At 42.1% G+C, this 21727-nt stretch overlaps 1 protein-coding gene across 3 annotated transcripts in view; it reads right to left on the reverse strand.

Annotated features, from left to right (window-relative positions):
• Positions 1 to 21727, reverse strand: part of cacnb1 (calcium voltage-gated channel auxiliary subunit beta 1) — a 60032-nt gene that overhangs the window by 25015 nt on the left and 13290 nt on the right. For 2 of the 3 annotated variants that reach the window (XM_088330838.1, XM_088330855.1), the window contains exons 3-6: positions 4879 to 4998; positions 4127 to 4249; positions 3922 to 4058; positions 255 to 322 (exon numbers count right to left, since the gene is read on the reverse strand). In XM_088330838.1, the coding sequence (XP_088186964.1) occupies positions 255 to 322; positions 3922 to 4058; positions 4127 to 4249; positions 4879 to 4998 (448 nt within the window). Of the gene's footprint in view, positions 1 to 254; positions 323 to 3921; positions 4059 to 4126; positions 4250 to 4878; positions 4999 to 12197; positions 12328 to 21727 lie in introns of those variants that run through there. The other variant, XM_088330847.1, reaches the window with a different exon arrangement.

A 21727-nucleotide genomic window follows, 5' to 3' on the forward strand; every position in this document is an offset into this window, starting at 1 on the left:
GTGGCAAAACTACAACAAACCAACCCGAGGGGATCCTGTTAATTTGTTAATAAACGACAAAAGGATACTCCTGAAAGTGTGAATTTCCCTACGGGGATGAATAAAGTATCTATCTATCTATCTATCTACCTTACGCAGGCTCTGTTTTGAGTCTGACCCGCAATTGAACTGATGACTTGGTTGTCTTATTAATTATGTTGATTGGCGATTTTTCATCTTCATATGCAAATGTGCACACTTTTCCTTGACCTCACCTGTGCCGGGCGGGGTGGGTCTGCGCGTTCCCGTGGCGACATCCAGGCTCGAGCTTCCTCCAGATTTACTAGGGAGGGACCAGCAATGAATGCATTAGTTTCGTGACCAACATATTTAATTGAAAATAATAACAAGGCTGCCTGCGGTTGTTTTAAGGCACACTCATTTTCACTTAGGGCCAGATTACCATAATGGCTATCTTCAAAGGGCTCTCTTTAATGAGTTGAGCCGAAAAAGCCATTTCTCTAAAAAGAGACGGACTTCCTTTCACTACATAACTACCACATGAAATCCGAGGCTGCAGACGCATGCGCACAGTAGCATCAAACCGCTCGCTTCGTTTGCAACGAAAAAAAATGATACCGAGATAGCAGCGAACCCGTTTGACTTTATTGATTTGCCGTTTCGTGATAGTCGGTGTATACCGGATGGTACCCATAATTGACAAATATGCGTTTTTCCGTACAGATTTTCTTGTACGTCGTACACGTCTTAAAATGCATAATAAACGTACTTTGTACGGCAAAACGTACAGGTTGACAGGTATGTCTAGATGTTGCCATATTATGTATTACAACCGAAAACAAGTGCTTCAAATCACATGGAAGACTATAACCTCCAGAGACTCAAATTTTTTTCTTCTGTTTTTTTTTTGCCCAGCCTTTTGCAAAGTTTTTAATTATGGAAGTACCTGTCGCAGCAAGATAACAAACAATTATGTCAGCTCCCTTGAGGTGAGGTTCATGTTATGTAAATTAAATACAAATTTATCGACCTTCAAGTATTTAAGCAATTTGCGTTCCTACGATAGTTCATTTCTTTTTTTTATTTAAATCAATATAGATTTTTTTTCAAATGAATAACGTTTTTTTTCACCACTAGGAGGAACTAAATATTGTCCCTTTATTTACTTTGGGGTGCGTCGTTCGAGGTGTCCTCAAAAAGTTGAAAGTAGAATATGTCTCTATTAAGTTGTGTTAACAGTGCCCAACTGAGTTTTAAGAGCCATTAGATTTTTTTTCCCACTATGCCTATTTGCTATTATCTTACTTTTAGCATCGCACTTCCGGGATGCGCAACACATTAGGAAGCAGGAGAGGGGGAGAGAAGATGTTAGTGGATGTGGACTTTATACTCTTAATCACAGTTTTTTTGTTGGTCTAGCATGAAAATGGTAAAAGCAAGAAAAGGCATGTTTCAAATACAGTCTAAGCTAACCCAAACCCTAAAAAAGACAAAAAAAGAAGAGTTTATTTGTCCATGTCTAAGATATGCATGTTTTTGAGGAATGAGCCGACTGAGGTTGCAATCATTATTTTGAGGTAGGAGATGGTGACAGGGAGTAACAAAGTTTCAAATTGATGGAGGGCACTTTTGATGGTAAAGAAATCTATATGAAGTTATCCATGTGATTGGGTTATTGTAAATCTATTATGCCTTTGCTACAAATATTGAAGATTTCTGGGGCCTTACAGTTGAGTTAAATATCTCCTTGCTTTAGAGCAGGGGTGTCAAACTCATTTTAAATCAGGGGCCACACAATAGAACAAACATTCTCTCATGGCCCGGACTAGTAGATTAGAGAGAAAGAGAAAAGAGAAAGAAATAAGAGAAAGAGAGGGAGAGAAAAGAAGAGAGGGTGGAACAAATAAATAGATAAAGGGAGAAAGAGAGAGAGAAAGAGAGAAAAGAGAGAGAAAGAGAGAGGATGTGAGAAACAAAAGAGGTAAACAGAGAAATAGTGAGAGAGGGGGAATGAAAGAGAGAGAAAGAAAGAAATCCAAAAAGAAATAGAGAGAAGGAGAGAAAAAGAGAAGGGGAAGCAAGAAAGAGCGAAAGAGAAAATATAGAAAAGGAAAAAAGGGAGAGAGAGCAAAAGAAGGTAAAAAGACAAAGAGAGAGAAAGAGACAAAGAGGAACAAGACAGAGAAAAGGAGGGAGAGAGAGAGTGAAAGAAAGACAGAGTGAGAGAGGAATATAAAGTCCTAAAGATAGAGAAAAAGAAATACAAGTAGAGCGTCTTTGTGAAAGGCATCTGCCTTTGGCAACATCAAGTGGACATATTTCAACCTGCAGCTCATTTTTCTCTTGTGATTCAACCCCTTAGCGGGCCTGACCCGGCCCGCGGGCCGCCTGTTTGACACCCCTGCTCTAGAGAGTCTTATCCTCGATGGGAAGGTGAACCACCCAAGCTCGCAAACTGTTTTACCAGGGGAGACGAGCCGTATTGTGTTATGGGTGTGATGTCAAGAGTCTGCTTGATGTTTGTGTCCTCTTTGAGTGTTAAATATCTCCTCCCCCAATTCTGTAACCAAACGTAATAAAGAAAGAGCTGTTGTAGAGCTGGTCAGAGGAAAGTCGGAATATCTGGTGATTTCGTCTCCCTATGAGCTGAAAACCGGTGTCTCGTCTTTCATTCTGTGTTTAAGTCAAAGAAGTAAAGTGATAGACCCAACACCTTGCAAAGTACATTTATTGAATCCCGCAGCTTTATCTTGACAAGGGCTGCTGAAGTTGCAGATGGTAACACCAGCAGAGAGTTCTCCACATCCACTTGACCTTTTCCCCCCAGCGGACTCTAGTTCATTTTAAACCTGGCAACAAGCCAAATGCATAGTCTGCCTTATCTGTTTTGTTTATTGTCTAACGTTTCTCGTTTGTGGGCACATAGAGCAGTGTTTCTAAACTGATGGGTCAGAACCCAAAAGTGGGTCGCAAACCCATAGTCAATTACATTCCTTAACAGTAGATGGCGATAAGCCCTTGCTCGATCACTTCCTGTCCGGTCAATCGGCACGTTTGAGAGGAACTGCAGCTCATTTTATTCCGATTTGCCCGGCCAAATCCCAAGAAAGTTAGTGATAAAGGGAAGAAAATAGGGTAAACAGCACCAACCATGATCGGGTCTGAGAAAGGAAACAATTCTTAAATACGAAAATGTGTCTGCCAATGAACCACTGCTGGAAGGTACAGTAAATGTTTAATATTTGTGTTTTATATTTTTAGCTTTTTCATCAGCATATTTAGCTTTATTAAATACGTAATTAAATAATTATCTATGTATAGGTACATGCTTCATTAATACTCTAAATGTATATTTATATATGGTACTTGAAGTCGCTTTAGTTGTTTGATTTTGCTTTAAACTGCAAAATAATTTAATCGGATAAATATGAGAAGTGGAAATGTTTGCTTGTTTGGGTCTCAGCTTGTCGATAGTATCGAATGGTTGGTCCTCAAGTCAGACCAGTTGAGAACCAGCGACATGGAGGGGCATCAAAGCAATTCTGACCCCCTTCCAGTTCACATTGTGGTCTAAAAATAGCATTTGTGCATTACCCTATTATCAAGCTGGAATGTGATTTCTTTTACTTACATGAAAGTGGGAATATTAATGATTTTTATGGTAGTTGTGCTATAAATAATTTGATGCTCCTTTGCTTGCATTCGCAGTGTTTGTAGAGTTCAATTTCTTAAAAATGGACCAAAAATAAAAATCAGGGACAAATAGAAAGCAAGGGACCATTGTAGTGAGCATCTTTTTTAACCCTTCCCATCATGCTTTTTTCAATGTCATATCAATCTAGTGGCCTTAGAGTCAAATGTCGACATTTGTGGGGTTGACCATATCGTTTTAATTAACTGCAATTCCAATTCTATACCGACCTAGAGCTGAGTCGATTCTGCCGCATCCTCTGTTCCTGTAGAAGCCGGGTGTTCTCCAGCTTGACTGGGCTGGGGATGAAGCCCACCTCACAGCCCTCCTTGACCAGACGCCCGATCCACCAGTCGTTGTTGTATTTCTGTACATGGAAAGCAAACAACCAGGCATTAATAGATGATCACCGACTGCATGATGCAGCAAACCAACCTCCTTGATGTGTAGGAAGTCTTTGGCTTCGAAGGATATGGCCATGCCCTGCACAGGAACATCATCGCTGGGCCCCGGGTTGTAGCCCACGTTTGTCCGCACGGCAAACGCAACTGGTTTGGTCTGGAAAAATAAAGAAGTGTTCAATGATGCGGACATATAGAGCATTTCAGGTTACAAAACTACCCAGACGCTGGGCATTCAGTTGGTAGATTGAGAAATCTGACCTGGTTAGGAGTTATTTTTTGTGACTGAACCTGATTTTAACCAATTAATAGATTCAAGCAAGTAAAGGGGACATAAAAATTATCTTTGTAATGTGTTTGATGCTCTCCCTCTAGGCTAAAAATTTGATCATATAACTCAAATTTTAGCTAACTTGCACAGGGTCTCTTGTCTGTGTGGCCCCGTCTCAAAGTTTATTATTTTCCTCATGCTGAGGTTTTTGAGTTTTTCCTTGCGCAAATGCTGATTGAAGATCAGGGGATGCTGTAATTGTGAACTGTGCATTCCTTTAAGACATTTTGTGATTTAGGACTATACAAATAAATGTGACTAAACTGAACGAACTAACACAGTAGTTTAATATTACGTTCATGGGATACGGATTAAGCAGCAAATCAATTTGTATTTTCTTTCTATGGCATTTTTCAGACAACAAAATATTTTGTCACATTGTGACGCCATCTGCACATGTAAGAGGTGGAAAGTCCAGGCATCAGTTTTAAGCAGAAAATCAGCAGACCACTGACCTTTGCTTTCTCGAGGGTGGCGAGGGCCTGCCTGTCAGCCTCCTTCCTCAGGGCCTCAGGATCCTCCTCCAGGGACACGTCGGAGTCTGACGGCCGGCTTGTGTAGGAGTCGGCCGAGCCCTGCCAAACAAGTAGATGATCATGAGAGATGCTCAGTGAGATTTTTGGTGCTCTGCCCATCTTCTTTAGTTCCCCCCTACTTGCAGGTCCATGGCAAGATCCCTATGAGGCAGACATCTTCACTCATATTAAGGACTGAAAGCTGACTCACTGTAATTTGAGGTGCTTTGGCCGCACAACAAAAGATAGTTAGTCATGCAGATAAGCCGTCAGGTACACAACGCTACTAAAGACATACTGTATACATAGTGGCTGGAACACCGAACACTTCATTAGTTCAACCTGCATACTGTGATAAAAGCTGTACGGAGAAAAAGGCCTGAAGAAAAGGCATTAATGGTTGGTTGGGTAGGGGGAGGACCAAAATAAAAAATAAAAAACCTCTTCGTATTATGAAGTGCAATTCAATTGTGTTTGATGTGGAGTTTTTTTCATACAAATCTGGTTTTCAACTCGGTGCTTGGAGAGGTATTACATCCTTGTTATTGTAATTAATGCTTTTCAGTTTATATTCATAATTATTATCTCCGTTAAAAATGTAAAAATTCATTGGTTACTTCATACGTTTTTCTAAATATTGTTACTGTATTTTGGGTTACTACACAGTTAAGAAGGTTTTATCTGAGAATATTTGAGATGAAGCTTCAGAAGTCATTTAGTGCTAGAAAATATTACAATTCACATTTTCAATACAATACAGTACTCCCTCACTATAACGCGTTTTACTTTTCACGGTTTGGCCACTTCATGGATTTGCATTATCTCATTAGCTGCACCGCTTATCCTCAGTAGGGTAGCAGGGGGTGCTGGAGCCCATCCAATTTGGACCGGCCAATCCACCTGAAATGCATGTCTTTGGAAGGTGGGAGGAAATCGGAGTGCCCGGAGAAAACCCACGCAAGCACGGGGAGAACATACAAACTCCGCACAGGAAGTCTGGTAGCTGGATTTGAACCCACACAGGAGGTCCCCAAGACCTTAGAACTGTGCCGCACACGCGCTAACCACTGCGCCACCGTGCTTTTTTTTCCAGAAATAGCTAACGTATACAGTCTAAATTTACTAGGGCTTTGATAATGATGGAATTCAAATCAAAAGCATAGAATAATGCAATTTTTTAATTGATTTGTGGAGGTTTTCCTAATCAAGTGTTTTGTGCTCGTTTGCTTTTTCCTGCAGGCCCACTCGCTAATAAGTACCAAAATGAAGACGCTTCCAGCCACAGATTTGTCGATTCCCTTCTGTTGTTAAGCAGCGTTAACTTTCAGTATTGCCCGTGTAAGACTATATTTATATAAATGACGCTCATTGTTTTTTTTCTGTTTTTTTTTTTTTCATTTTGGCCCTCTGGTGCTTTGTAGGTGTTGCTGACAGCTGAGCGCGCCAAGCAGAACAAGTGAGTCATGAGGTGTGGGCCTCTAAAATAGAGGTGAGAGCGTGAAAAAGATGACATGAGCCGGATGTCACCATGATGAACAAATTCCCGGCCGCACATGTTTGCTGTTGAACGCCGTCTTTAATGCTTTGACCACAGTGATGCTCACAGGGTTTGTGCTACGACATCTATGATGCGTCACTAATATTTTGGATTTTTATTTGTGCTGTGACCAAGATTGTGACTCAATTTGTAGTGAATTGCTCTCCATCTCAGGACTTATGTTGTAGACTACCCCTCAATTAGTGACGTCCATAATAAGAAATGTAAATACTCCGTTTTGGGGGTGATGTAGCCATGTGGGCAAAACAGGAACTGGAGGCAGGGGTTCTCAAAAAAACCAATTGTATTGAAAAACAAAATAAGGTAAAGTGACAAACACACAAAGTTTCACAAAACAACATTTCCAGACCAAACCCGGAACAAAGACCAAAACTTGGAATGGAAAATGCAAGGAATAAAGTAACACACTAACAATTGAGCACCCAACCAATAACTAAATGCACAAACAGGTAACCAGTAACAAAAAAAAAAACAGACCTTGCATCGCAGTGGAATGGAATTGACGACGACATGCGCTCTCCAAAATATCCTTATAAAGGGTGAGGATAATCAGGGACAGGTGTATGGACATTGGACACACCTGTGCCCAGTTTTAAACTCGCTTGCTGCCCCCTGGTGGAAGGAGGCACACTACACCCTAACATAGCCTGTCCCTCAAGGGCCCAATACCAGATGGCTGAAAGAGAAAAAAAATCAAAAGGATACAGCAACGAGACGGCTGAAGGTCCTTGCCCATTGCCGCCGAGACAGGAAAGCAGGCCAAGCCGAGGGGCTTTCTACTCATTGCCAGAACAGGAAACCAGGCACGGCCAAGGCCCTTCTCTTTGCCTCAAGGACAGGAAACCAGGTGCGGCTGAGGGGCTTTCTCCTCACCACCGAGACAAGAAAGTCTGGTCCTTCTGTTAAATATTTGGGGCTGATAGACCCATGGGGTGAAGCAAGATTTGGGGCAAGGGTTCTCAAAACAAGGGTGATATTTTTTAACAAAACGAAGACCAAAGTAACAAACAAGCAAGTGGACACAAAGCAGCTAAAAGAATGCTCAAACAAGAAACCATAAATGAGTGTGTGTGTGTGTGTGTGTGTGTGTGTGTGTGTGTGTGTGTGAAATATTACTGCCCTCATCTCTTTTTATGCAATTCCCAACCAAACGATAAACCACAGTGTTTATTCTGGCTCAGCCACCTGTCGCATTGTGTCGCTCTGCAGACTCGCATGTAGACACTCCCTGTTGCCGGGGCGATGCCACCATCACTAAGTCTCTGGTGTTCCTCCCCAGACATACACATTTATCCACACACTGTCCCCACTTCCTGTTGCATCTCGGCACACATAATGAGGACGGCACCAGCCGGCCCACTGACTAGCTCTGACTCATCTTCTGGGAGCATTCCGGCCACACTGAAAAGCATGCGACGATTCTAATGGCTAACTTTGGATCAAAATAAAAGGCACTACGATGACATTTGAAATAGCTGACAAATGTTTGAGTCACACAGCTTGTTGAGTCGTTTAACACTCACTATTTAAAAAAATAGATCAGGAGGGCTCTCCATCATCCATATTGAAGCATAAGCCTCACTTCATTATCCAATATATTTAGAAAAAGTGCTAATTTGTCTTCATGCACCAAATGGGCCAGAAAGGGAGAAATGACCACAGCAGTAAATATGATGGTGCTTCCTCAGAATAATTTTATTGTGTGAAGATTTTCTCCCAAATTAGCCTTTTTGGAGCATGGATACAAAAGCAATCGATCTGTGATCGTTTGTTGTAAAGGAATGTAAATAAATTAAATAGTCACCAGCACTACAGCTTTACATGCCTTTTCAAATTCAAACTACAACAAAGAATCTTGACCAGGGACTAGAATTTAAGTCTACAGCTGCTTTACTTTTTGCATAAATAAACTGCTCCAATGATATTTCTGTTTCCACTTTTCCACTTTCGCGCGTGAAAATAGGGTGCATGATTAAATTGCTTTTAATGTTGAAAGGTTGGCATGTATGAAATTGTCACATGTGTGATGAGTAAGCAAATGGATATCTAAAAAAAAACGATTACACTTTAAAGGGTCAGCAAGGTGGCTTCTTAGCACTGCTGTAGTGGCTCCCTGGAGAATTTTCAGAATTGGATGAAAATGGAAAAATATGGGGGAAGGAAAAGTATATAGACTGTGTTTATATATTATTACCCTTCTTCCTCCCCCCGAGTCCTCACAAATGAAGTATGATAATTCGGGATAGCTCCTGGGTTTGGTCCCTTAAATAAAGTCAATTGATCTGGCTCACGCTGGTTCGTGCTCTTATACCAGCAAGCCGGGTCGACCGGATCTTCTCTTGATCTTGTCTCTAATATATATCATTTTGGAATTCTTTTCTTTAGAAGGACAAACATGTCACCAACATTCTTAGCATTTTTAATGATATCAAAAATCTCATCTCATCTCATCTCATCAGCTGCACCGCTTATCCTCAGTAGGGTCGCGGGGATGCTGGAGCTCATCCTAGCAATCATCGGGCAGTGGGCAGGGGACACCCTGGACTGGTTGCCAGCCAATCGCAGGATATCAAAAATAAAAATTTCATTACTTACTTTTATCTAGGAATCCTGTTTTTCTTTTAATTTGAAAATAGGTTTATATAAGGGTTTTACTTTGTGGCTTCAAACATTTATCTTATCTGTTTTTGGGGCTGTTATTTTGGGTTGCTGACCCGTTTTAAGCAATTCAAACACCAACACCAACCCACACATTATTGGATTTTCCTATATTGTTTTCCCTTCACCCAATCTAATATCAGAAAGAATGGGTAACTTTCCTTTCACCGGGTTAAAAAGTTTGAGCCTGCCCTTTTTGGATCTTTTGTCATTTAATCAGCAAGCGACAAATGTAGATTTATCTAAATGCAGCTGTTTCGCCAAGCGGACTCACAAACTGTGCTGATCTCAGCAATTCTGTAATGGATTACTACCATCTATTTGTGGATACATGTCAATCAAGTTGTTTCTTGCTAATACACATTAATTACCCTACTCCTTAAATATTCTGTAAACTGATATACTGGTACAGAATTGAACTTATGGCAGTTTAACCTGCGCTTGACGGAATATTTTCATCAAATGGATAATCTATGATTTAAAAATTGAAATGAATCTAACATCCTTGTTTATTAGATGTGGGTAGATGACAGGGTAACTCGAGAAACACTAATAGGAACCCAAATCAACCATTGAGACGTTTTAAAACTTCTTCCTCTCTACCCCTTTTGACGTCCATCTTCACGTCAACAGGGCTGTAGCTCTAATTTAGCAGCTTGCTTCATTTCACATACAGCACCTAGTTGAAAATAGCTGTGTGTCACGTGGGTGCCATTATGCCCTATCATTGGCTGCCCCCAGCGTTGAGACTCACACAGTGCTGTATTAACAATCTTAGCTTTATCTGTGTGCAGCAAATGGGTGATTTGGGGATGGAGATGAACTAAAATCCTTAAGACTAAAAGTGGTTTTGGCCAAATCATAAGCATTATACAATGAATCAAGAAAATGATGAAAAGAGGGAGGGGGCATTGATAGAGTAAACTAGCGGAATCCACCTGAATGGTCAAGATTGCTCTCTTCTATTTCAAGATACAGAGTATAAGTACATTGGGACCTCGCTACTTCGCGGTTCCACATTTTCGCGGGTGGTTTTGGTCCCCATTAACCGCGATAACCGAGGGATCACTGTATTGTGATTGGCTTGCAACCAATCCTGGGTGTCACCTACCCACTACCAGAGTATGCAGGATTGGGTACCAGCACACCCACGACCCTCGTAAGGATGAGTGGTTGGGCAATGAGTCTGCAAACTGATTTTGTCTACAGAACTCTACAGAAGGTCTGACGATTCATAGTCATGGTCCAAATTCTTCAGAAAAGAGGTTGCAGTGCCAAAAAGTTCAAAGGCACAATCCCTACCTATATTGTTTTTAATCTAACTCATAAGCCTTTTGGCCAAATACTCCATGGGTCTAAGCTTTTGGTCTCATAGTAAGACCAAAATTACTTATATGAAACAAGGCTTATTTCCTTGAATCCAAGTCTGAAGTTGCAAATACAAAGACAAGTTGAAGTTAAAAACATATAATACAATTCCAGTATATTTTAAATAGTACAGCTTGAGGTTTTCAAATAATACGGTAAGTCAAATAGCCAAAGTATAATACAGGTCTGAAAGTTGATGCTCTAACTTACAGGGGAACCCATCAGATTGAAGCCCAGAACAGGTTTGACGAAAGGACTAAAAGCCTTAAATATTTTTATCACTGTTTTCATTAAGTGAAAAGCCTTGACAATTGCATCAAGAATTTTGGAGCAAGTCTAGAACAAATCCTGAAACAATAAATATTTTTCTATATAACTTAAAATGTAAAGTTATTCAATCCAAGTTGAAGGCATCTAGGCCAAGTCTAAAGGTAAAGGCCGATCGAAGGCAAATCAAAAAGACTAAGCCAACATTGTCGTTCCAATCTCAGGCAAGTTCTTTATGAACTAACACCTATCTTCTTTAACATCTCCTCCTGAAGAGTCCAATATAGAGTATCCTCTTAGTAAGGCAAATGATGCATGTTTCTACACAAGTGTGTGTGTCATCCACATAGCTGACAATGAGAACACAAGACTCACATAGATTATCTGTAATTTGCTGCAGGGATTTTCATGGTCAAAGAATTCAAGCAAATTGAATGTCCTAGTTTTTCTGTGCATAGGAGTAACCAGAATAACAATACAAAAAGAAAAAAGCCAAGAGACGTACAAAAACAAACCACTTCTGTTACGTAGAGTGGCTGCCAGCAGCCATCTTTATTTGCTCTGACAAGGCGGTGTCATGGCAACCAAATCTTAAGGTGTGGAGTTTGCCTGAGATGTGAGTCATACATTTAAGTTAGTTTCCCTTCTTTTTTTAGAGAAACAGTGTTAAAAATTGTATTTTTACTGTTCAATACTCTTAAATAAGATCTATGTTTAAATGTAGGCATTGAACAGGTAAAAACACTCTGTGGTTATACATTAAAAAGATCATTTTAAAAAAATCTTTCTGAGTGTTCTGAAGATATGACAAAATCAACAACAGAAAAGCAGAAAAGCCAACAAACTAAAAAAATGATTGTTACTATAAAAATATTGTTTAATACATAGTGATATTATTGAACTAATTACTTAAACAAGACATTGTCCAGTACTGTATATTTCTTTATAGTTCAGAGTTTTGCGAGACATTAGTCCTAATTCAGCATCAGATGACTACTTTCAGTTTCCTTTGTAATGATTTTGACACTTTGTACCTACTTACTCGAAGTTACCCTCAAAAAACAAAATCAACATCCGCAATGGTTGGTTGCATGTGTCAAACACTGTAATACCTCCACACAAAAATGGCAGATGGTTCAATGGTCATCGCATATAGAACTAGATACAACCAGCCTGACTGGAAGTCTAAATTAAAAACATAGAGCCATCCCAGCAGCTGTGACCGACCCAAAATGGAATTACAAAGCGAGCCGCTGACCCAGTGTTGCAGTGCTATCAAGACGCAGGGTGACAAACTCACATTTCCAACTCGACATTGTACGTCTCAAAGGGAAAAAACAAGGGGAACCCGCCTTGGACGCACATGCACGATTAGTTCGGCAAAAGGCCGCTATAATATTGTTCTTACCACAGCAGGCCGCTGAATACGCTCATTTCTCTCCATGCCTCCTTTGCCACACTCTCCTCACCACGGCCGACCCGGGGGGCAGTGCCAGAATGTGTCTAGCAGCAACTAGTGTGTGGGTGTGTGCTAGCTTGACAAGTGTACATTAGCAGATATCCAAAAGAGAATGCAGTGTGTGTGAGAAATCCAGGAGCGGCTCTCTAAACCCCCAACCCCGATGCGCCCACCCCGCCGCACTCTCCTGTATACCTCCACAACCCGAAGGAACGTGAACCTTGTGTAAAGGAAGGGAACCGGAGCTAGTGGGACAGGGGTCGGGTTGCAGGACTTGTGCTACATTTGCAAACTGGGGAAATATATTTAGCTGTCGGCCCGGCAGGAACAGGGACGTAAGAGCGCTGAGGCCAAGGAGGAGGCTTGGTATGCGTCCGTCAGCCATTCAATGCCACAGCTGACGTGAGATGGGACGGACAGCGCCCAGGGAAACCCCCCTCCCCTTTGCAACTCACACTGCTGCTTAGCTCTTACGGCAGGGGTCCCCAAACTCTTTCCTGTGAGGGCCACATAAATGTTTCCTTCTCTGATGAGAAGCTGGGGTAGGTTTGATAAACAAAAAGGATACAAATTGCATGAGCGCGTAAATATAAAAATGCATTGTTTACCAGAAAGCCACAATCAAATAGCCTTATGGATTATTTACAGAATAAAATCCAGAAGAAAAACAATACCACTGTTTATGAGATTTAAAAAATAACACTGTGTTTTCTTCACAGAAAAAAGTCCAAGGTGCATAAACTTTCTGTTATGTGTGCACAGCCTGAACAAGGCCAAGCTCAACTTAGCTATCAGAGAACTGGACTACCAGGAGTATAGATGACTTGAGAAAAGGCAGCCAATTTATCCCATTATCACAATGTTTGTAGTCGCAGTACAAGAGATGAATGTTCGTTTCGTTATGCAGTTCATATGTAACAATGACAATGAATTGTATTCTATTCAAAATGACAAATTTATTGTGAAATGAACAACAAAATTAACACTTCTCTGGTACTGCAACTAAAGGAAGTGTGATGAGGTAAAACCCAGAGCCTTTTCAAATGTCATCAATATCACTAGTAGTATAGTGGTAAGAGTTCACTGCTCCAAAACGGGTAAAAATCCCATAGCAAAATGAAAAAAGGTCTTTTAGGTAAAATATTTTTGTCAAAATGCTCTGTGGAATTGAAAATAGGAGTCTTAGGATCATTTGTAAAAGTTTATAGACTTTTGTTTTGAATCGGAATGGATTCTAAAGAAAAGCTATTCAAATTGTGAGCATTCTTGACTTAGACAAAGTTTTTTAGGTAATGTGCTCTGACCAAAATCAATGCATGTCTCAAGTCTTTGCTTCGTCACTTTAATTCTGATTGATTAAACATAGTCCAAAGTGCAAAGTCCAAAGTCATTTAGAGCAGGTCACAACAAGATTTCAAGTAAAAAATCAAGATGAACAATTATTAAAGGTGCTCTCCGGAATTTGGATATGTTCTACTTGCTGACGCCATCTTCTGACTCAATTCATCATTGTACCCTCCCGAAAAGCGTTGCTAAAGGTAAGAGAAATGGAGATAGAAGCAGTGAGGAAGAAAAAAAATATAGGCTCTTTGAACTCGGTCGGACATTGTTAACACATACGTAATAGAGAAAATATTCTACTTTCGACTGTTTAAGGACACCTCAAACGATGCACCCAACTTTTAAAGCCGAGTCCGAAGTACGTTTGTGCAGATGCAGGGGAGGTATTACTACAGTATTACATATATAATGAAAGACATGTATTGTAAGGGAAATATGTTATCTAATCACAATTGGACCCATGGCAATTTCACAATGTGAGTAAGTTTGTCCAAAACCATAAATTTCTGGGATTCATCCAAGCATGTCTTTTACGTAAGTTGGTAAGCTCCTACTATTTGTAAAATGTGGGCTTGTGCATCCATTTAAGACTCTTCTGTTATTCAGGTTTATACAAGTGAGTTTCCCTGAGTTTTGTTCAGCCCAAAAATAACCTGGATTGCCATGTATTCTAGTACTATTCTAGAACACGAATACATATTTTCATCTTTAATTCTAAATCAATTGAAAAAAGAGGAGTCCTGTCGAGAGCTTAATTATGAAACTTTATGTCCACTAGAGGGCAAGGTGTATGACTAATCTGAAGCCGTCAGAGCTGATAACAACTGGAATACTGTAAATAAAATTTCTCAAAAAACGTGTGTTGGGAATAAACTGAAGTGGTCACATTTCTTACATCAGAGGTTCTCAAATTGGGGTAAGTGTACCCGAGGGCACATGTGAAGTACCCTAGAGACTACATAACACTCTAAAAACTTGTAAAAAAGCATTAATACTAAAACAATTCAAAACTATTTTTATTTTATAACACTATATCAGGAGTCCTGTATATAAAATGTTACCTGATAAGGCTATTTATTTTAAGATATAAGGTAATCATTACTTAATACATCCTTCTAATGTGCTCTGTAACAAGCAAATTTACTGCTAATAATTTTATGTTGTCACTGCAAAGGGATTGTTTTTGTTTTTGTGTTGGCATTAAATTGTACCTTTTTTTAGGTATTCATTTTTCTATACAATATATTATTATGCCATTTTTAATTACAGTAAAGAAAATAAGAGTTAAAATTTGTGAAATTTTTGTTTTTATTTAATTTAGGGCTGAACTTGTCCGTTCGACAAAAGCAGTGGACACGAGGATCTTTTTTTTTTACTTTTTCATTATGATGTTCCTGTTAAAACCCCCGAGCCAATCATAGTGTGTGAAACCGCTGACGTTTTCCTTGGCTACCTCAAAATCTAAACAAACACTTTTATCGATTTGTATTATTTTACGCCTTATGGCCTACAAAAATGTTTCTGAGTAGATTTCTGACGCTGGCAACAAGTACTGGCTTAATTGTGATTGGCTAAATGCTCAAATATGAAAAGCACACATGTGGAAGCAGTGCAAAGTGTCAGGGACCAGGACAGGAAACAGGAATGGAGAACCCAATCGTGTAACGTACTCAGTTTATTGAGGAGAGGAGGAATGCGCACACACTCGATCTGGGTGATAAAGTTAAAACTTATATAAACTCTATGTTGGCAGAATTTAACAAATAAAAACAAGCATTAAGGTAAATAAATTTATTAGCTCTGTCCGGTGACCCATCGGGGCCATCACTTCTCGCCCCGGCCAGGGCTGCGGCCACACTGCGCGCCCCCGTGTGTCTAGTTAACTTTAGTCACACAGGAAACAAAAAAATACACCGGAAATGCAACTTCAAAATAAAAGAGTACAAAACTGATAAACGTACAAGAGATGCAATTAGAAATTAAATGAAATAATCTGCATTTATATAGCGCTTTTCAAGTCAATGACTTCCCAAAGCGCTTTACATTGTGCTTCACATTTCCCAATAGCGGCCGTGATCTGTGCAGCCATGTAAGGCGCTAACCTGCTTATTGGGGGTAATTGGGGGTTCAATGTCTTACCCAAGGACACTTCGACATGTAACACGGACAAGCCGGGATTCGAACTTGGATCCCTTAATCCTAAGACGATCGCTCTACCTCCTGAGCTACTGCCGCCCCCAATTAGACTGATTATTGAACCGTTACTTCATGTGTGTGTGTGTGTGTGTGTGAGAAACATTGTTTTTATATTTAGGAATATAAAAACAAGTTATATTCACACAGTGAATTCTGAGAAATGTTACAACCAAAACGACCAACCTATCACCGGGGATCGATGGTCGCGGAAGTGGATTGAAATACAATCAAAAGAGTTGTCAAAATCAAACAGATCAGGCCAAAAATAAAACAGGATCAAACACAGGCAAATTCATAGAACTAGGCATTGTTAAACTAGGAGTTTAACAGGGGTTTTGCAGACGCTCTGACAACTAACGGCTCAAAGGACCGCGTTTAAGTACACCCAGTGAGCAATCTGTCAACGCATTTCAGCTGGTGTCCATGGGCGGGACAAATTGGGCGCCTCGGCAACCGTGACAGAACCTGGCGCCACACGGCTGGGATCAATTGGGCGCCATGGCAACCGTGACACAAAGAGGGGAAAAGCGATGAAAAGAAACAGACCGAATATCTGGAATTATTGAATAAGTATTCATTGACAAAACATATTTATTCAGATATTTCTAGGGCCAGCAGAGAAGGCCTTGCAGGCCCAGACTGTCCATCACTGATGTTGTGTAATATAAGTGGCCGGTCACACAGCAGTTTGCGGCTGAATCACGGCCAGAAATTTCTGACTGTGAGGCGGACGCTATTGGACGCTTTGAGATCGCCATACAGACGAGATACAGCAGTGCTTAACACGCGGTCGGAAATTCGCGCGCGGGTGGCAGCGCGAAATAGTTTGGCGCTGCTCAAATCTTTAGGGCGCGGGTACACAGCCTTTCACGGGCGTATTGAGGCTGAACCACGGCCAGAAATTTCTGGCCGTGAAGCAGACGCTGTTGAGCGCTGTTAGATGCTTTGAGACCGCCATATACACGAGATACAGCAGTGCTTTACTCGCGGTCGGAAATTCACACGCGGTTGGCCGCGCGAAAAAGTTTTGAGCTGCTCAAAACTTTGAGCGCGTGTTAACCGCGGGCGGCACACGAGGTAATGATGCGGAAATGACGCGGAACGACGTGCTCTGGCCGCGGCCAGGGCGTGGTTACACCTGGGTAGGACGGGAAATTTCAGCGGGTAATCGTGGGTGTAGCATGGTAATAGCATGTTCTGCGCCTGTATCGCGGTGTTATTACGTGAAATTAGCGTGTTACGCGTGTGACGGTCAAGCGCCTTTCTCCGCGTATATACAAGCGCGATTTGCCGAGCACACGACAGTTGTGCTCGAGACGTCAAGGGGGTGAACATGGATCCCCGTCAGCGTAGTGACCTCGTCTTAATCCATTTTTATTTCTTGACATTTCTTTCCATTTCATAACAAGATCATAAAATAAAAATGAAAAACTATTACAATAACATATTGGCTTCTTCGGTGCCATAGCTTGAAATCTTGATCTTCACGGGACTGTGTCTTGAGCGGTTATGATTTCTACAGCCCTGTGTTATGCCGAGAAATGCATCCCTGCCGAGATTTGCATCCCCTCGCTACTACAACCACTTTTACCTCGTTTCATCTCACTTTTATATCACTTTTGGGGAATGTAATGGTGAACATATAACCAAAACCACTTTGTCTTGCATTTGTTGGGAATGTAATACAACTTAAACCATTCCGTCTTTGTTTTTGTTGTGAACGTAATCGAACGGTAAAGCACACCGTATATAAATCCTCCCCCCTCGCGTGAACGCGCATTCTGCTGCGCTTCCAACAAAAGCGATCGTATTCTATATAAAACGCTTATTATAATTAGCTCGCTTTATTGTTTTAACAATTGGGAGATCCTAGTCTATATAACGCGTTTATTTAAACAAAGTGCGATCGTATTCTTCAAAATGCGTTTGTTAACGCGGATGAAAAAGTCACCAACGTCAATGCACGCTTCCAACAAAAGCGATCGCAGCAGAATGCGCGTTCACGCGAGGGGGGGATTGCGTAGGAGTCGGATTTGGGCACAACACCGGCTCGGGAGCTTTTATACCCGTGGTCCACACGAGAAAATGACGCGGAAATGACGCGATGAGGAAGCGGATCAGTCGCCGGCGTCTGTTTTGCGGGCATACCACCGATGAACAGGGGGTTGGCCAATTTTGCGCATTTTCCATCGCGGGCAACCACGGGCAAAAAAAAAACGAAAAATTTTAGCCGTGATTCAGCCGCAAACGGCTGTGTGACCGGCCCCTAAGATGGATGGACCAAATGAATGCAGTATCCCAAATATGTCACAGATGTTTTTTCTGTTTTTTGCTATACTCTCCTAAAACATCCAGAAAAGTAAAATAGTGAAGAAAATTGAATGTTATATATGCATAATATATTTACGGTAAAAATTAATCTCTGGATTCACTTTGAGTCTTCGTTCTTAACAACTCTGAATATTTTGATGCCATTATTGGCGTATGTGTGGTACAAAAACACATTTGCTCGCAATCCACACTATGTCGTCACTCAAGAAAGCGCAGCGTCCGTGGCAGACAGTCGTGTTTTTGTTGAAGTTGACGCACGAACAGGCAAACACGTAGGCAGCGGTGGGGCCCACGCGCAAAAACAGAGCACCATCGGAGGAGTGTTCCACCCGCCGCTCCCCCCTGCATCTCCATCCCACTACGGATGAGATTCAGTGGCCTGGTTGCCACAGAAACCAAGCCATTGTGTACCAGCCAAATATGATGCATGTGCGCGTGTGCATGTTTGAATGAGTATCCGTGGGCGGGTGTGAGACTATACAGCAAGGCCTATATGGGGCTTGGCTAGAAGCAAAATGGAATAAAAATAAAGTAGGTGTAAAAACCTATAGGGTGTCTACAAGCGTTTCGTGACTGGTGTGGTCCATGAGAAAAATAATTTTTGGCAAGTTGAGTGGATGACAAATCAACAGATATAAACTGAAAATATTGACAACTCTTGTTCCGTAAGAAGAGAGAGTTCACGTCATGGTGTCAAGCACCAGGATCAGTACCCAATCGCGTGACGTTCTCACACAAGCCTTTATTTTACGGGAAATGGGGAGTCATGCACGTTAGGCAGCCTGTCTGGCGTGGAAAGACAGGAAGCCAGAGACCGACGAGATTGATTCCGATCGCCCAAGTTGATACCGGAAAAATGGGGTCGATACCGGACAGGACGGGACAGACAAGATAGATAATGAATCAGGATATCAAAAATAAAAAGGAGAAACTAGACGGGAACAACACTGGAGAAAATAACAAACAGGACAAAAACAGATGGAAACAAAACTGGAACCCGAAATTACACAGGACAAAAATAAACGGGAACAATACCGGACTGGAAATACCAACAGGAAAACAGGACCGAGTCAGAACCCTCGTCTTGTGGGGGAGAAATTCGTTTCAGATTCAGATTCAGATCTACTTTATTGTCATTCTAGTACAAGTGTATACAGAACGAAATGTCGATACATCTGACCCGCACAGTTTCCTTGAATGTACAGATATAAATAAAATGTTGTATTGAGTTGTAGTATTGAGTGCTAATAATATACTAAATAATTATGGCTATGTATAGTATTTTACAGTAGCGCAAATAGTGCAAGAGGAGTAGCCAACCAGATGTGCAAGATGGGCAATCAGGTAAACAAGTCAGGTAAACAGAACAATAACACTGTAACAATAACACTGTAAGTACGATAGTGCAGAGAAACAGATGTGCAAGGAGTGGCTAGCTATACAGAACTGCCAGTAGTGCAAAAAGTCAAACAGAACCCACAGATGTACAGATTAGCAGCAGTTTAGATTTACTATGTGTTTGAGTGACCATTTAACAGTCTAATGGCCAGGGGGACAAGACTATTGTGGAACCTGGTGGTCCTGCACCGCACACTGCAGTACCTCTTCCCAGAGGCTAGCAGAGTGAACAGTCCATGATGGGGGTGAGAGGCGTCCTTGATAATGTTCTTAGCTGGGGATAGGCAGCGCTTCTGGCCAATGTCCTGAATGGAGGGAAGAGAAGTCCCGATGATTTTCTCTGCTGTCCTCGTCACTCTCCTCACACTACCCCAGTCGGTAGCGCTGCAGCCTCCACACCACACAGAGATACAGCTGGTCAGGATACTCTCTATGGTGCCCCTGTAGAATGTGATGAGGGAGGGTGGGGGCAGGCGGGCTCTCCTCATCCTCCGCAGGAAGTACAGGCGCTGCTGTGCCCTCTTAACCAGTGATGAAGTGTTCACAGACCAGGTGAGTTTGTTTGTGATGTGCACCCCTAGGAACTTGATGCTGCTGACAACCTCCACAGCCTTGTTGTTGATGAATAGTGGGGCATGGTTGGGCTGTTTTTTTCTGAAGTCGACAATGATCTCTTTAGTTTTGTCAACATTCAGGACCAGGCTGTTGTCCCTGCACCAGCCCACCAACTGCTCCACCTCCTCTCTGTAGGCCAGGTCGTTGTCCTCCTTGATGAGGCCCACCACTGTTGTGTCGTCCGCAAACTTCACGATGTGGTTTGTGGCGGACCTAGGGACGCAGTCGTGTGTCATCAGGGTGAACAGCAAGGGGCTCAGGACACAGCCTTGGGGGGAGCCCGTGCTGAGGTTGATGACATCGGAGATGTTCTGACCAATCCGCACTGACTGGGGTCTGTCAGTGAGGAAGTCCAGCAGCCAGTTCCGCAGGGGGGTGTTGAAACCCAGGAGTCTCATTTTGTCTACCTGGTGTTGTGGGATGATGGTGTTGAATGCTGAACTGAAGTCCAGGAACAGCATCCGCACATGGGTGTTCTTCTCCTCTAGGTGTGTCAGGCTCAGGTGAAGCGCAGAGGAGATGGCATCCCCGGTGGAGCGGTTTGTCCGGTAGGCAAACTGAAAGGGGTCGATTGAGGAGGGGAGACTGGAGGTGATGTGCTCTTTAACCAGTCTCTCAAAGCACTTCATTATGATGGGAGTCAGTGCAACGGGCCGGTAATCGTTGAATGATAAGATCTGGGATTTCTTTGGCACTGGGATGATGGTGGCAATCTTAAAGCATGATGGTACTGTGGCTTGGTCTAGCGAGGTGTTGAAAATGTAATTAACGGGCTGACAAAGGAAGCAAGAGAGCGCTGAGCTTAATATAGACAGAAAGCCAATCTCTAAACGAGCCGCAGCTGGCGCCACACGGGCAGAGCCAATTGGGCGCCATGGCAACCATGAATCATAGTTCTGAGTTCAAATCCTGTGCGAAGTTTGCATGTTCTCCCCTTGCTTCGTAGGTTTTCTTCCAGGCACTCCGGTTTCCTCCCACATTCCAAAAACATGCATGTCAGGTTAATTGGCCGGTCCAAATTGTCCCTAGGTGTGAGTGAGCGAGCGAGTTGTCTGTCCCTGTGTGCCCTGCGCCTGGCTGGCAACCGGTTCAGGGTGTCTGAAGATAGCTGGGATGGGCTCCAGCACCCCCTTGACCCTAGTGAGGATAAGCGCTGAAGATAATGGATTGATATGCTTCTGCTTGGTGATATTATCCGCAAAAGAAATGAAATGATCTGCATTTATTTCAAGTCAAGACTTCCCAAAGCGCTTTACAGTGTGCTTCACATTTTCCAATAGTGGCCATGCAGCCAATAAGGCGCTAACCTGCTTATTGGGGCTATAAGGGGTTCAGTGTCTTACCCAAGGACACTTCGACATGTAACACGGCGAAGCCGGGAATCGAACTTGCGATCTCTTGATCCAAAGACGACCGCGTCACCTCCTGAGCCACTGACGCAAGTATAAGAGTAGTTTCCATTGCTATGCAGATGACACACAACTTTATCTGCCACTGGAGACAACCGCTATGTTAAGTTGTAGAAATTTTGGAGGCCTGCCTTACTGAGATACAAAGAGGGATGTCACAGATTTTGATTGTTGGGGTAGCTCATGGTC

The sequence above is a fragment of the Urocampus carinirostris genome, chromosome 1 (genome assembly GCF_059441175.1).
Source record: "Urocampus carinirostris isolate Australia breed hairy pipefish chromosome 1, RoL_Ucar_1.0, whole genome shotgun sequence".
Lineage (NCBI taxonomy): Eukaryota > Metazoa > Chordata > Actinopteri > Syngnathiformes > Syngnathidae > Urocampus > Urocampus carinirostris.